At 39.5% G+C, this 17464-nt stretch overlaps 1 protein-coding gene across 4 annotated transcripts in view; it reads left to right on the forward strand.

Annotated features, from left to right (window-relative positions):
- The window catches only part of CDH20 (cadherin 20), a gene marked incomplete at its 5' end in the record, with an annotated part of 191652 nt that overhangs the window by 120414 nt on the left and 53774 nt on the right, over positions 1-17464 (forward strand). For 2 of the 4 annotated variants that reach the window (XM_084888305.1, XM_084888306.1), the window contains 2 exons: positions 16533-16582; positions 16701-16929. The exons of 1 other annotated variant lie outside the window; for it this stretch is intronic. In XM_084888305.1, the coding sequence (XP_084744431.1) occupies positions 16702-16929 (228 nt within the window). Of the gene's footprint in view, positions 1-16532; positions 16583-16683; positions 16930-17464 lie in introns of those variants that run through there. One more of the 4 variants, XM_084888304.1, reaches the window with a different exon arrangement.

Here is a 17464-nt window from a genome sequence, read left to right on the forward strand (position 1 = left end):
TGCAGAATGACACAGAGCCATCCAGGGTCCAGACAAAAGGAGACCCGCTTTTCTCCAAGTGTATTCAGCCATGTATAGACATATTGGCTGAGATGCCTGCCCATTCACATCTTAATGGGAAAAAAAAGAGAGACAAGAACCAGGGGTTGGAGGAGGAAAGAAGAATGAAAGATTATCAACTGACAGCAGCAACAAAACCTGAACTTGGTAAAGAAGAAGAAAGGAAACTATTTTGACCACAGAACAGTAAATCACTGATAGAACGTGAATATATGTCTTAGTAGTATTCAGATAAATTATGCTTTTATTACAGATAAAGGTTACTATGACACTAAAATGTGAAACTAAAGAAAGTTATGCTAGAAGATAGGATTATATCATATAGGATTATATGAGTCTTCTCTCTCTCTCTCTCTCTCTCTCTCTCTCTCTCTCTCTCTCTCTCTCTCTCTCTTTCTCTCCCTCTCTCTCTCTCCTCAACCCCACACTTCACTTAGAGCTGCACATTAACTCAACCAAATCAAACTGTTAGGATGAAATGCCACCAAGATGCATTCTAAAGTGTAATTCCTCTGAAATAAGTACTATGTAACTTTATTAAAAATCAAAGTACTAGTCAAAAGGTGAAAAAAATATTACATTATGATGAAAAAGAGGTCATTTAAAAAAAAAGGCTGAAATAACACTTCTTTTTGAAATGGCATATGAAGGCTATTTTAGTACTCAAAGAAAAGGTGACTTTTTCTTAATATTTGTCCTTATTCTCTGTTCATGAAGAGAAGGGTATGTTTGAAGAAAAGGTCACTTTAAATTCTAGACCATGGCACTTGTTCTTCTGTAAGGCTGAATGCCCTCATCTTCCTCTCTTTCAATTCTATCTAATGATAATTGGTCTACCTGTCCAACACTCCTGTCTACTCAGAAAACGTTGACTATGAAGTAATGTCAGAGTCATGTCCAAGACATGCCAGAAACCGTTTCTCCCAGCAAAAGTCACTTATTTCACAAGATAAGTAATGAAATAAATAGGGGAAAATTAAATTAATTAAATTAATTTTAAAATCTGTTATTAGTTGCTTCTCTTTAGTCATATTGGAAATGTAGGAGGAGAACTGCAGATTCAATAACAATATGCATTTTTTCCATTATAGAGAATAGATTAATCATTAGAGAATGATCTCTCTAGCCTTATCAAACTCCAGACATAGAAACAAATGGAAGTTTAAGACATAAAATATACTATAAAATTGTTGGGAAAATTGAACTACAATCCTCAATGAAATTACCTCTTATGGCAATTAAGAGCCCATTTGTAGGAGCATTAACAGCCTCAGGCAAACTCAACAAACCCATTCCTGACTGCATTAATGACAGATTTAGATTTATTAGGGAGTATTATTTAATTAACAATAACGTGAAATACCAGCTCAGCTGAGATACAGCATACTTACTGGAAACACTAAGCAATGGTAAGTGAAAAAGACATGCAATCTGTTAGCCTTCCCATGTTATTTTGTTTCTGAAATACGTAAGTAGATGATATATATTTGCCACTAGATATTTTCAGCTGTCTGTAAGGCCAATATGTCCAAAGAAGTTTAGCTCTTACTATACAATGATGCTAATAGGCCCTTGCTGTTTGATTCTGTTAAGAAATCCCCCTAGGGCCTCAAATGTTCAGGGACAGCATTCTTTGTCCTTTTCCCCGCTAGACAAGGGCAACTGCCAGCCCCCCTTCCTTGTATACACCAGGCTCCCTCCCACCCCCATACATCATTTGCCGCTAATCACCTAACATAAGTGATGCCTTTTGTTCTCACTCCCTTCCCAAGAAGCTTTGGGTTGTCAGCCACTCAGTAGCTGGCTGGGTATTATCCTCCCTCCCCTGTCCCCACTCTCCCCCCCACCTCCATTCTGACCCTATGGCATGGGCAGAGTGAAGAAAAGACTTAGATGGGTGCAGACTTCTCCCCCTCAAAGTTAAATTCCCCACATCCAACGGCCTCCTTTAGAGCCAACTGTCAGTCAAAGACCAGTTTCAAACTGGCAAATGCAGGACCACTTTAGGTTGTTCTGAGACACAGTGGGAGCTGGCAGCATGAAGTGAACTCCACAACTAAAGTGATGAGCACAGGAAGATGCAAACATAGTGCACTCCCTGGAAGAAGGAGAAAAGTAAGTTATAAAACTTTTCATGCTATCTGTTATTTTTATGACATATATTCACAAAAGTTAGTTTAAAATTGGTCAGTGACATAGAAAGGTTGTCTTAGGAAATGGTTGTGCTGATTTACTGTAGTTCCTGTGGGAGCCAAACAAAGCTAGCTAAGATAGTAATTTTAAATTATTATTATTGGGTGGCTGTTAATTGAAGTCACCAGTGTCCATTAAAATTCCTGCCCACAGAAAATTTTTATCTTGACTTGATTTATGAAAAGCTTAGAAATGAACAGTCAGTGTGGAACATGATTATTAAACAAAACAAATTTCTGTTCATGGCTTTTGAAAAGACAAATCTGAAATCCCAACAGTCAGCTTGTGCTTGTATTTGGGAGTAGATTAGGATGGTGTTTGTGTGAAGAGCACTAGCATCCACAGTGGATTAAGATTGATTGCAGAAGCTAAAGATTTTTCTCTTTGATTCTTTTGACTCCAAAGTAGTTTTTGCTCAAATAATATCAAAGGCATCTGATTAAACACATCTCCCAGCAGGATTTTATGGTGGTGCATGCTTTATTATATACAGTTTAATCAGATTAAATAATATGGTATCAGCCAGTGAATGTCTTGTTTTGAAACAACCTGTGAAAATAGATTTTATCCCTTTCTTTAATCCTGATTTGGTGCTATTAACCAATTCCATTATTTAAATTGACTGTTAAGATCAGAATCAGTTTGACTTATCAAAATGTATTTCCCATTAATAAGGCTTTCTTTTTAGCCTCCTTCTTTAACCTTCATTTACTTTTAGTGCTTTGAAGACAAACATTTGCGAAATATTTTTCCTTAAATAGATTAAAGTATATAGACTGATTCTTGTTAAACTCTTCATAACTTTACAGTATAAAAACAAAAACCTGCAGAGTTTATATGGGTTTCTTTAATGCAACTTTACTGTATAAGAAAGATGAAAGGGACTGTAAGATAAAGAAATAATAAATTAAATTTTGCAAAAGATAAATTTTCCATCCCAAAGATTTACTTTACTGACATAGAAAAGAAATCCAGAAGAATTTTAACTGCAAATTCATTTTCACTAGTAACATTTGAACATCTTCGTGGCATTGCTATATGACATTTAAATACCAGGAAGGGGGGAAGGAGGTGCCAGCAAGAAAGCAAGGGAGGTACACAGTTTTCCACACAGCAGAGCTAACAATCCTATCTTGCCACAGGTGCTACCTGAGATCAATCAGCGTATCATCTAAATTCTTCCTTTTTCTAGTGATATTCTACAGCAAATAAAAGTAGATATAGCTACCACTGAGCATTATCATCAATTGATTGCATTTAGAGTGAGACTGCTAAGTCTTTTCACTGAATGCCTGTAAATTCAATGTTTTTCCTAGGCAAAAAATGAGTGCAATGCTGTAAATGCATACTATGATGTAAAAGTCAGCATTTGAAAATGTTGTTGATTTACAGGATTTTTGAAAGACCTGAAGCCTCCTGGTTCCATGCCCACCTTTGGCAGACCTACACTGAAGTCAGCGGGAGAAGTTCCTCCCCTGCAGTCAGTCTGCTGCTCTAGCTTCAGCCCCTGCCCAAAACAGGGCTGGAGACTTCTTAATCTCCATAAGCAACCTGTCCCAGTTTATAAACTTCACTGTCAGAATATCCGCCCCTGTTTAAATCTCGCCTGCTGCTGATTAAAGCCATGTTCCCTGCTCCTAACCCCTAGGAGATGCCCATCTTCAGGGAAGAGGAATTTTTAAAATGTGGATGTTATTTAAACTGCACCTTGACTTTTCCCCCAATAGCCTTAAAGATTCCTTTCTTTGGCCACTGAAGGTTTCATCTTTAGGGCCTCATGTCCTCTGTACCTGCTCCAAACTTCCATCCTCATCTGCCAAAACTAACAAAGCTCTGCTGAGGATCCCAGTCACAGATGGTGGTTCTGCAGATTCCTATCTGTTAATGTTGCTATACAAGTACCACAATTCTCTGGAAATGAAAAAATTGTATTGCTGAATCATTGTACACTTTAACTAATTGGATTCTATTCCAACCTTTACTAAATTCCTGTTTGATGCCAACACTATGCTAATTCTGAAGATACAGAGGCAACAGTCACTGCCCTAAGAGAATTCACAGGATAGAGGGGAAAGCAGACCACAGGAGCTATGCTGGCCTAAAGGACAGAGTGGCATGGGGCACAGAAATGAGGCTTGGTAACCAACAAGTACTTCCTGGAAAAGCGAAGGATGAACAAAGGAAAGCCTGGGAAAGGCATTCAAGTTTGAGCAAAAGCATGAAGGTGCTAAAACATAGCATCTGTTGTTTATTTTGATGGACAAAAAAAAAAAAGTGAGGGAAAAGGGGACCGATGAGGCTAGAATGGTAAGTAGGAGCCAGATACTGTAGGACCTTAAGTGCCTTGTCAAAGAATTTAGATTTTATCAGTTATGAAATAAGGAGCCATTAAAGACCTTTTAGCAGGTGAGTGGCTGATAAGAGGAGAACAGGGTAGAACAGAGACACCAGTTAGAAAGCTGTGGCAGTGGTGAATGTAGGACATTTACAAAACTGGAACTACAGTAATAGCAGAAGGAATGAAGAGGAAAGATGGATTTGAGGAAGACTTGGAAGGTGTAATTGGTAGACTTAAGTAACCCAATATGGGTGGGGTTGGGGGATGGAAGGAGTCAGGGTAGACTGATGTCTGAATCTCTACTTTGATGAGATTAGAAGTGCCATTCATTCCCAGGCTAAAGGAAGCAAACCAAGAGACCCAACAAAGAAAGAAATCAGGAGTCAAACTGAAAGTGATGTCCACTATGATCCTCCAATGATTCTATCAGGAGCTAATTGGACTAGTCTTTGAGGAGTATGAGGGCTCTATTTAGAGACCAAATTAAGACCTCACAACTTTGCTTGAAATGTGGCTTCAGGTATTGAGCTAGAGAACACTACTGAAGAACCATCAGGGAATAAAAATGGTCCAGAAAAATAAGGACTTTAACCAATCTCTGCCCCATGATTATATTATTATCTATATATATAAAAGCCTAATATGCAAAGTGTCCCCTCTGGAGTTCAACTGACTGGGAGTTCAATCACTCCCTATGATGTGTGCTGACCACCAAAGGGTGGCGTGGAATGAAGGAAGGCCCAGGCCAGCAGTTGGGAAAGGGAAAGGAGGGCCCAGCTGGTGGCTGGCAGCCTCTAGGGAGCCATGCACAAATTTCATGCACTGGGCCTTTAGTTACATGTAACAAGGACTGATGCACAAAATTCATGCAAGGGACTAGGCCTTCAGAGCCTCGGCTAGCCCTTGCAGCCCTTGGCAGCCTCAGTCAGCCCTTGCAGTCTCTCACAGCCCCAGCTTCGTCCAGGTTGTTCAGACAGTCATTCTGCTATTTGATCTAATTAACATATTAACTCTTTATTATATAGGACTAGAGGCACAGTACATAAAACTCATGCACGGGAGCAGGGGACCCTCAGCCTGGCCTGTACCCTCTCCAATCTGGGACCCCAAACCAGGGATATCCATCTGCTGGTTTAGGCCCAAACTGGCAGACAGACATCCCTCTAGCAGTCCCGGACTAACCACTCACCTGCCTACCTGCCTGATCGCCCCTAACCCCTTTGCTGGCCTGATCACCCCTACCTTGCCCCTCTGCTGCCCTGATCGCCTCTACCTTGCCCCCCTACTAACCTGATTGCCCCTACCTTGCCCCCTTGCTGGTCTGATCACCCCTACCTTGGCCCCTGCCGTCCTGATTGTTCTAACTTTCCCCCCTGCCAGCCTGATCGCCCTTGGCCCTCAGCCTAAGCTGCAGTCTGTGTGACCTAGCCAATTGGGAAGGTGCGGCCCCTATCACCCCACTGCTGCTGCCATTGGCAGCTACCATGGCTGCCTGAGCCACAACAGCTTTGTCTAATAGGATGACCATCTGGTCTAATTAGCATATTACCCATTTATTAGTATACATTGGAAATAGGTTGCTGCTATACTCTATCAATCAAAAAACCACTCTTGTCACATACGTACAGCTGGGCATGCTCTGTTGGGGAGATCAAGGGATGGTGTATCAAGAAGAAAATATTGAATCTCAGGCTTATAAACAATGTCTTCTACAATTACCTCCTACAAAGGCAATGGGATCTGTAGATACATACCATCAGTCTAGGATAAGCTAATTCTAACATAGCATAGCTCACTCTATTAGTTCATCCTAGCATAGTGTTTTTGTTTGTTTGTTTTTTGTTTTTTGTTTTTTTTTTAAATATATTTTATTGATTTTTTTTTGCCCCCCTCCCTCCCTCCCACACATCCCCTCCCTCCCCAGAGTTTTGTGTCCATTGGTTGCACTTATATGCATGTATACAAGTCCTTCGTTGATCTATTATCTCCCCCAGATCTTCCTCCCCTCCCCGCTGTAATTTGACAGTCTACTTGTTGATATACTGTCACTATATCTATCTTATGGTTCATCAGTTTACAATGTTCTTTATTATCCACAAATGAGTGAGGTCATGTGGTGTTTCTCTTTCATTGATTGGCTGGTTTCACTCAGCATGATGTTCTCCAATTCCATCCAGGTTGCTGCAAATGATGAGAAATCCTTCTTTTTTATGGCAGCATAGTATTCCATTGTGTAGATGTACCATAGTTTTTGGATCCAATCATCTGCTGACGGACACTTCGGCTGTTTCCAAATTCTGGCTATTGTAGATTGTGCTGCTATGAACATAGGGGTGCATATATCCTTTCTGATTGGTGTTTCTAGTTTCTTGGGATATATTCCTAGAAGTGGGATTACTGGGTCAAATGGGTTCCATTTTCAGTTTTTTGAGGAAACTCCATACTGTTCTCCACAGTGGTTGCACCAGTCTGCATTCCCACCAGCAGTGCACGAGGGTTCCTTTTTCTCCACAACCTCGCCAACACTTGTCGTTTGTTGATTTGTTGATGTTGGCCATTCTGACAGGTGTGAGATGGTACCGCATTGTTGTTTTGATTTGCATTTTTCAGATAATTAGTGACTTTGAGCATGTTTTCATGTGCCTTTTGGCCTTCCTTCTGTCTTCTTTTGAAAATATTCTATTTAGGTCCATTGCCCATTTTTTAATTGGATCATTCATCTTCCTTTTATTTAGTTGTATAAGCTGTCTGTAGATGTTGGAGATTAAACCTTTATCAGTGGTAACATTTGCAAATATGTTCTCCCACACAGTGGACTTTCTTGTTGTTCTGTTGATGGTTTCTTTTGCTGTAAAAAAGCTTTTTATTTTGATGTAGTCCCATTTATTTATTTTCTCTTTAGCTTTCATTGCCCTAGGGGCAGTATCAGTGAAGAAGTTCTTTTGGCATATGTCTGAGATTTTGCTGCCTGTCATACATATAGTCTTAACTTCTAACTTTAATGCAATTATAAATGTCATGTAAGACTAAAAATTAGTGAACATGTGAAACAACTCTAAAAATTAAAAATTGATCATTCCTGTCTAACTGTAGTCATAGAAATTGCCCATGGACTGAACTGCAATTTCATTAGCTTTGATTAAAAGTGAAACAGAAAAAAGGGTAAAGTAGGTCAAAAACTTCCTGATTCTTTTGGGGTTAAAACATTTCCTAGATTCTAAATGTGTATGAAAGGATCAGTAAGAATGTATTTCCCATCCTTGGAAGATATGTAAATAAAGATAGGGCATCACTCAATGGGAAAAAAAATGATTATAATGAGAATGAAAAGCAAAAATGAATTAGGCATGAACTTCAGAGAAAGGATTTCTAAAGTGGAAATTCCGTTATTTGTGATCTTAGCTAGGGACACACAAAGCAGGTTTTATATGGGACTGATCAGGTTTTTCAAAGCCAGCTTTTAATTACATCATTCAAGCTTTCTTCCATTTTTTTTTTTTTATTCTACTCCTCTCGTCCACACATGGAAACACACATACGTCTACAGTTATATAAAACCAGATATTGTTACCAAGCTCTTCAACTAAACCATTCGTATACGTCCCTCTCAACCACATCAACCCCACAGTTCCATTTTTGGATTTCAAAAAAGCACTCTCTCTCATAAAGCAGTTTGGTTGTGGGAGGAACAGGAGACAAAAGAAGGAGTGGTGAGAAAGGGAAGAGTTCAGAGACTGAGAATAGCTTCAGTGAACACTATAAGAGCTGAACCTTTAAGGCACATGTGTCAAACACAAGGCCCGGGGGCCAAATCCAGCCTGCCAGGCCTTGCAATGTGGCCCGCACCGCGCTGTCATCACTGCACTCCGCTGTCAGTTTATGACATTGTCAGTTTATGACTGTTCAGTAAACCATTCGGCCCACGATTTAGGCTGGATTTTAGATTTTGGCCCCTTCTCTGATTGAGTTCGACACCCCTACTTTAAGGTCAGTATTTCCACAGTTTTTGAGAAACAGAATTCACAGAAATATAAGTAATCAAAATTAGAATAAGTAAGAGTGATAGCCATCTTATTTAAGAAATTTCAATTGACATTAAGTAGGCTTTGTTTTTCTGTTCAATTATAAAAGAAGGTAATACCATAATTCCTCAAATCCAGTCACATCATCAATTTGTTTACAGCTTCTCTGAGGAGTTGGGGAAGAAAATATGACCACATTAAATGTGAACATTGGTTTTAAGGTATATTCCATTTCAGAAATGTTAACTCTGGGAAGGAGGGCAAAGTCATGAGGCAAGTGAGATGTGGAGGGAGAGTGTAGAAGTGAGAGTAATAACCCAAATGCAGAAAATCTAGAGCCGGATAACCTCTTCAAGCTGTGGAGAGTTGGTCGTAGTTAGCTTTGAGTAAGCTGGTAAGTTGATAGCTACAAAAGAGGGATGAAGCATCTATTCATGACATGGAAAGTATGATGTAAGTGAAACAGACTGTAAGTCAGAGAACTGTCTCATTTTTTCAGCCTACAAAACCATACTATATACACCCTTTCCAAAGCAGACCCTTAGTGGTAGGATTTGGTCAGTAACACAGACATACACATTCAGATTCAGGGGAGTTGGAAGGTTGTTTACAGAAGCACTGAAAGTATTTTCTTTATGGAATTCCATAAGAAAATCTTGTTGTCTATGAACTGTACATGTTCAAAGATATCATCACCATATGCTTTTTCACTCCCCTTCTTACCCATACCACCTGTTTCATTCTCTGTGGGTTTGATATTCCATACTGAAGGATTTTGGTTTCTAAGTAAAGATGTTAGTTTGTATTTCTCAAGAAAGAACCTTGATGGAGAAGCAGGGTAAAGTGGCACTGAGTTGTGTTCTGATTTAATGTTGATGCACCTCATGGTCTCCTGCATATCTAGAATCTTGACAAGTTTGTTTTTTGTTTTTAAGTGCATTTTTGAGGCTCTTACTATAAGTAAAAATGGTAGTTTAAGAAGTCTAGCTGACTAAAACCATGATACACTGTCTGTATTTACCTGTAAAAAGGCATGCGGACATATCAGTAAATTAACACCCACTCCCTTCATAGGGAGTCACTAGCAGAGGCAATTGATTTTCTGCTACTATGGAGATGTCATTTGAGTTTACTGAGTAGTACTTCCATTAACCATGAAAAGCTCAGGAAAACTGAAATAATGATGAAAGAAATAAGAGGGAAACCATAAAAGCCCAGTGCATTTCAATAAGAAAGCAGTAACCATCCTTTCCCCCAAATTTAAATATCACAATGAATTCAAGCAACAAAATAAACAATTCACCAAGAGCACGCTTTATGTACAACTTTAATTTCTTCCTACTGTGTTGTTCATTACTAAACTATTTGCTTTCTTCAGGCAGTATGGAGGGGGAGAAGGAAACTTTTAAAAGACTCATTTAACAGAGAAGTCAATTTCCACTAATGTAGTCTTTGTGTGGAATATGTGGTCCTCTAAAACAGATCTATATACACAAATATACATACATTAGCCTCTTTTTTTATAACAACAACAGAAATTAGCTCACCTTCAAATATAATCGTTATTCTTATCCTGCAGGGAAAAACATGAAAATGAGAACCATATTATTTATAATAATTGCAATCTGGTATTTCTGATAGGAATGATTTTCCCTTCACTTGTATAAAAAAACAGCTCTAAGTGTAAAAAGAGTAGTATAACTATTGTATAACCCAGATTTTACTTTCTAAAAAATTATGCAGGGAAGGAACCAAGATGGTGGCATAGGTAAATGCCTGCACTTGCTACCTCCCACAACCACATAAAAATTACAACTAAAATACAGAACAACTATCATCCAGAACTGCAGGAAAGATCTAAGTGGAAGTACTACAACTAGAGAGGTAAAGAAGAAAGCACATTGAGACTGGTAGGAGATGTGACGGTGCGAAATGGGCTGATCCGGCACCTGGTGTGCTGCTTTTTTAATTGGGAGGGAGATCACTTCTGTGGAGGCTGCCCAGAGGAGCAAAGCATCCCAGCCCCACACCAGCCCCCCAGCCCAGGGTTCTAGAGCTGTAGAAAAAAGTCCCTATGGGCCATAAGAACTATGGACTGTAAAAACCAGTGTGGGTTGGAGCTGAGTGACACGCAGGCTGCTGGGAGACCCAGCTGTTCCTCTTAAAAGGCTGTTACTACAAACTGAATTTACAAGCTCCCACTTCCTCTGAGCTCCAGTGCTGGATGAAGCTCTGGGGGACACAGACTCATACTGAGAGTAACTGGACTGTCTGGCATCAGAGCAGGAACTCAGGGGAAGCTTTCTTCCAGAAGGAAGTGCTCACAGTGGTTATTGTTCCCTGTGCTGGGACCTCCCTGGTGCAGGGCTATCAGCCATTTCTGTTTGCTCTATCCCGGTGATTCCCTGAAACCCAACCCAATTTAGAACCCTACTCAAGCTAAGCTCAATGGCTTTTGTATATAAATGGCCTGTCCTTTCTCAGCCTAAAATATGTCAAACAAGATGCAGCTGGGTCAGAGAGCCACAAAGTTATCAATAAAAGGCCCAAGGCTTGCACCAGCACCAGCCTACCTTGCTTCACAGCTGGGCCTTGCATGTATACTTTCAAACCTGATACAAAGAAGAGGAATCTGCAGCTCTCTGTAGGTCCTGCTGGGTGGCCCCAGACAGTGGCTGAATTTGCACCTCCCTGGAGACCAAAGAGCCAGTGTACCCAGGGTCAGTGTCAGACCATTTTAGATTTCAACTCTTCTAATCCATAAGTGACACACTTAAGGGGAAGACTCAGTGAGCACCAAAGCCCCACTGAAGCAAGTCCTGCTCCATAACAGTGTCTCCTGCACAGCAGCTCTTTCACTGTAGTTGCAGCTAGTCCCCACAGCCAATTGGCCTGGAATTCAATTCCTCCCAGTGACATCGACAGCAATCAAGGCTCAACTATAGCAAAATTGTGCACACAGTCCACAAAAGGGTGCACCAAGAATGTCTACCTCAGGTGATTGGGAAGGCTGAGCCATTGGGCCCTATAGAACACCTACTATACAGGACCACTCTGTCAACTCAAGGAGACTTAGCAGCTACCCAATGCATGGAAACAAACACAGGGAAGCAGCCAAAATGCAGAGAGAAAGAAACATGTCACAAATGAAAGAAATGGAAGAAAGCAAACTACTGGATATAGAGTTCAAAACTACAGTTATAAAGTTACTCCCAGAATCTTCCAGAAACTTCCAAGGAAGTGAGAACTTCAAGGATCTTTGTGAGAATGCAAAAAAAAAAAAAAAAAGAGGGGGGGGGAGGGGAAAAGGACCAGTCAGAAATTAAGCATACACTGACTGAAATAAAGAATAATATACAGGGGTTTAACAATAGACTATAGCAGTGTTTCCCAAACTTTTGACATATGAGTACCCCATCTATAATTTTTGTAACGCTGAGTACCCCTTGTACTCATGAGAACGTAGAATTAAGCGCAGCTAAGCACGGTGCAGTGCATCCCCACCAAACTCCGGTGCAACCCGTACCCCCACCAAACTCTTCCTGTACCCCTGGGAATATGCGTACCACACTTTGGGAAACACTGGACTAGAGAATCCCGAGAATCAAGTCAATGATTTGAAATATGAAGAAACAAAAAACAGCAAACCAGAAAAGCTAAAAGAAAAAAGAATCCAAAAATATGAAGACAGTGTAAGGAGCCACTGAAACAACTTTAAGAGTACCAACATCCAAACTATGGGGGTGCCAGAAGAAGACAGAGAGCAAGATATTGAAAACCTATTTGAAGAAATAATGGCAGAAAACTTCACCTACCTGTTGCAAAACAAACTTAAAAATCCAGGAAGCACACACACACACACACACACACAAAAAAAAAAAAAAAAAAAAAAAAAAAAACAAGCAAGAGGAATCCAAAGAGGACCACACCAAGACACATCATAATTAATATGCCAAGGACAAAAGACAAAGAGAGAATCTTAAAAGCAGCAAGAGAAAAGCAGTTAGTTACCTACAAGGGAGTACTCATATGACTGTCAGCTGATTTCTCAACAGAAACTATGCAAGCCAGAAGGGAGTGGTGAGAAATATACAAAGTGATAAATAGCAAGGATCTACAACCAAGATTACTCAGCAAAGCTATCGTTTAGAATTGAAGGTCAGACAAGAAAAAGCTAAAGGAATTCATCACTACCAAACCAGTATTATATGAAATGCTGAAGGGTATTCTTTAAGAGATGAAGAAGCCAAAACTGGTTTGGCTCAGTGGATAGAGCGTCGGCCTGCAGACTGAAAGGTCCCGGGTTCGATTCTGGTCAAGGGCATGTACCTTGGTTGCGGGCACATCCCCAGTAGGGGGTGTGCAAGAGGCAGCTGATCGATGATTCTCTCATCAATGTTTCTAACTCTCTATCCCTCTCTGTTCCTCTCTGTAAAAAATCAATAAAATATATTTTTTTTAAAAGAGATGAAGAAGAAGATAAAGGTAAAGACAAAAAAAATATGAACAACTAAGTAACAACAAATACATATCTATCAACAAGTGAATCTAAATATCAAATAAATAAAAAAATCTGATGAACAGAATAAACTGGTATATGGAATAGAATCAGGGGCATGGAAATGGAAAGACTGATGATTCTCAGAGGAAAGAGGATGGGTATGATTTGAATACCCAACAATTTCCTGCCTGGCTCAGAATCCCAACACTGGTTGCATCTGGGGAGCAACTTGTTTAGGATAACATGAATAGGAAATTGTGAAGAATGTCAGAAGAAAGCAGAAATAAATTTTCAGAGAAACATCCATGTGAGAGGGTGTGTGAGGTGAGGGAAGATCTTAAATGTATGTATACATTACCTATGGACACAGACAATAGGGTGGCAAGAGTCTGGGGTGGGGTGGGAACTGGTGGAGGAGATCTATGGGGGGAAAAAGAGGGACATCCATAATAATATCAACAATAAAGATTTAAAATATTTTTTTAAAAAGTTAGGCAGGAAGTACTTTTCATTGCACTCCACCATGAAAAAGAAGGAATAAAGTGTGCTGCATTAACTGTAGATATCAAGTTATTTAACATAAAAAAGTTTATGAAAACTGTGGGCTTAGATGCTGAAAGATTTTAAAAGGAGACATGAGAGGGGCACACAGGCCATCAGAGCTTTCACAGGATTACCAAGGGTTCCAGCCCTAAACAGTCAGAGGCCACTTTTGCACATGCTCAGTGAGAGGGAAGAACACTCCAAAGCTTTGCACTGGAGTGTAGAAAGCCAAAGCTGACAATATTCAGTGAGAAGAAGAACACGAGGGCTTTGCATTGGAGGGTAGGAGGCCAAAGTAGACAAGAGAGAGATAGAAGCTGAAGGGACTGACCCACCTATAAAACACTCATCACAAAGATTCCAAAGATCAGTTTTCTCCCTTGATGTCTGCAGATGACATCTATAAGTAAATATGGAAGTTTTAATTGGCAAGAATGCATGTCCATTTTGTAAGAGATGGGAGAATATAAGGGAAAGTACTTAAAATCCCTCAAAATTTCCTCAAATCTCATTCTGTTCATAAATTTAGCCAGTGGAAGCAAGATAGGGAACATCTGCACACCCCATCCATGTATGTGCACCTGTGCACTTCAAATTCAAAGCAATGTGCTAAAACTAGCCAGAAAAAAAAATAAATAAGTAGAAGTCATTCTTAGGCAAAATGTACACGTATGAAACACAAGGATTAAAGGAAATATACTAGAGTATATAAACTGAGTTCTATCGTTATTGAATGCCATCCAAAAGTAATAATTTTTTCTATTCTAGAGAGTTTTTCAATAGCCAGTCCTTCATTAATTTTCCTCAGATGGAAAAACCATGTTTGGTTATTACAATTAGACTGGGCCAAAACCCACTAAATAGTAGAACTTATCACAGATGTAGAAGTCCATGAAATAATGTATATATACATTAAGCCCTTTAAGAATTTTGGTACAAAAAGTATCTGGGAAATGTTTCAGGTTTAGCTTTATCAGTTTTACACATTACCTAGGTCATTTCTCCTATGTGACTGTTCAAATGCAGGTGGGCACCTTAGTCATTTTCAGAGTGCTTTCACCTGCATTATCCCAACATATCCCCATGGTAGTCCTTGAGGTGGGAGAAGCAGTATTGTCCCTGCTTAACAGATGAAGAACAAAAGTGCATCGAAGTAAACAAGTCAGAGATAATGAAGATAGAACAAAGAGTTAAAGTGACTGACTCTTAGGTTTCAGTCTCACAACAAATGGAATATTCCCTTTATGGTTACCAATCACAGTATTCTGGTAACATTTCTTTTTTATTTTGGCAATATCCTTTAGTCTATCTTCTACTAGCTATTTCTCGCCAATCTTTGTCATTAATTCATATCCCAGATTAATGTTCCTTTTTCCAGAACATCTCCCCTTAGGAATCAGAGAAATATAAGCTGGGTTTCCATCTATTGGTCCAAAGAGAGGGAACACTAATACTTGGTAACTCACCTTTTGACATGCCATTGCTCTTTATTAACAAACACATCACCTTAAATAAGGCACACTTGGTTTGTTTTCACTGAACCATCAGTCCACCTTTAGAGCTGGAACTTATGAGAAGCACAGCCTCCCATTCTGTTACAAAAACTCTATAGTCCTCCTTGGCTATTCCCTTTCTCAGTCCTCATTGAAGTGATTTCTTGTACAAAAATGAAATGGCATACTGTATGAAATAATTATAAGATTTTTTTTAATTCCTTTGTTCGTGTTAATAATTGTGTATTTGGGAGGAAAGTTAAAATGAGTTCTGATGATAATAGGTGGAAGGTGGTAACTGAGCTAGCATCCATGCATTCATTTTAAACCACTTGGAGAAATGAAGCATTATTTCATTGCAAAGATCTGAAATCCCAAAATACACACATTTGTTCTGAGAAGATGACTGCAGTTCTCCACATTAACAGTGACATCTTGGTTGTTTTTAGCATGAGTGGCTTGAGTGCTATACCACCTCATTAAGCCCAGCTCAAGGAAGGGTTAATGAGGTCACAGCAGAGGAGTGAGGTCACAAGCTACTCTGACCTCACAGAACAAAAGAAATTTAACTGATGAAAAGATGTCCCCAGAGTAGAAGTCAATATCCTTTTGCCATCCCTATTCTTTCAGTGGGGGAAAAAGTGAAGGCTAGACTCAGTGTGCCCACAGTAGCATGAGACTAACAGCATTTTAAAGTCTCCTGTGAATGATGCAATGACTAGCTGACCATTCAATCTTAGAAAGGTCACATTAGTAGTTCCTATCAGTGCATGAGAGCCGAAACAGTGGAGTGTGAAACTGCAATTCCACTATGAGCTCAGAGAATGATTAAAGTCAGAAGTGATCCATGGCTGCTGAGAAACGAAGTCCAAGATTCCTAATATTATCAGTAACATGGAGCAACATAAGATAATTGTGGGTGGCAAAAAAAAAAAAGTTTGCTTTTAGTTTTTTAATGAGCCAAGAAAAGCAGTTGGGTTAATGAAAATATTAGTTATTAGCTATAAATTTTGGAAATGGATATAATTTTTAAGAGTTTAGAAGGCTGGCTGATCATAAATATTTCAAAGTGCACACTCTTAATTCAGGCCAATCAATAACACAGCATAACCCTCCAGCTACACTACCAATGAGACGAAATTTATGCATTACTATTATTCCTACTGAAATCCATATCCAAAGGTTTGGGATTGGTTATAGCAAGAGAAATTATTCTTTTATCAAATTATTATTTATTACTCAAACAGTTCTAAAGCAATAACATGTTATGACTCTTTAATTTGTTGAGTAGAAAACTGAGTAGTGGCATTTCTTGAAAACTTGCTACCATCCCACAGGAAAGAAATTGATATCATAACAATGTATTTTCCTTAACTTGACAGGAAGTCAACTTCAAGCACATTGACTTGAATTGGGATCTCATTTAGGAAGCGTAAGTATCCAATAAACTGTGCTATTTTTTTTACTTGCAAAATACTCAAGTTCCAGTGGCTTACCATCCTGTACTTTACTTTCTGAAAAATTGGCATTCCCATGTGGACTTCTGGTAGAATGAGCAATGCAAAGAGCTGGCTTGGACTTGGCATGTCCTTGTACTTCTGGGGATTGATGGACCTTGCGACCACCGTTCTCTCGAGCACACCAACACCACCAGGCAAATTAAAAGCGCTCCTGTCAGACAAGCCACAGCCACACTCAAGGACAAAGAGGAGCTGGGTTTGGAACCAGTTTTTTGTTCTGGAAGAGTACACTGGAACTGACCCTTTGTATGTTGGGAAGGTAAGAACTGCCAAAGAAAAGATAAATGATCAGGATATCGAATGCTGAAATTGAATATGAATTGAGTATGAAAGCTCACCTAGACTGTGTCTGAAGCCTAGGAACAATTTTAACAAGTGGTATGTTACTTGACAGCTAGCTGAATCTAATTTTTACTTTGTCAGATAACCAGTCAGAAAGGAAATATTTATCTCCTTGTTCATGCATCTGCTCTGAGTGGGGAGGTGGACAGGCGGGGTGTTTTGAGTGGGATTTGGAGGAAAAGCCTGGGCCTCTGCAAGAGCCATTCAAGTCATTCAAGTCCCAAAAGAAGAAGCATAGTAAATCTTAAGAATGACAGGATAGGGAAGAAAGAAACTAGGGAATGCAAAGGAGGAGGCAGAGGGCTTTTTGCTTTTCTTTTTTTTTTCTTTTTTTTTCTTCAAAGCATTTCCACAGGTATAGCCTAAGGCCCAAATGTAAGGGGAAGGGATGAGAAAACAACATTCTTCATTTCAAAAAATCTTAGCATGTGCTCTATCCTAAAGGATAACTG

The sequence above is a fragment of the Pipistrellus hanaki genome (assembly GCF_964339955.1).
Source record: "Pipistrellus hanaki genome assembly, chromosome: 6".
NCBI lineage: Eukaryota > Metazoa > Chordata > Mammalia > Chiroptera > Vespertilionidae > Pipistrellus > Pipistrellus hanaki.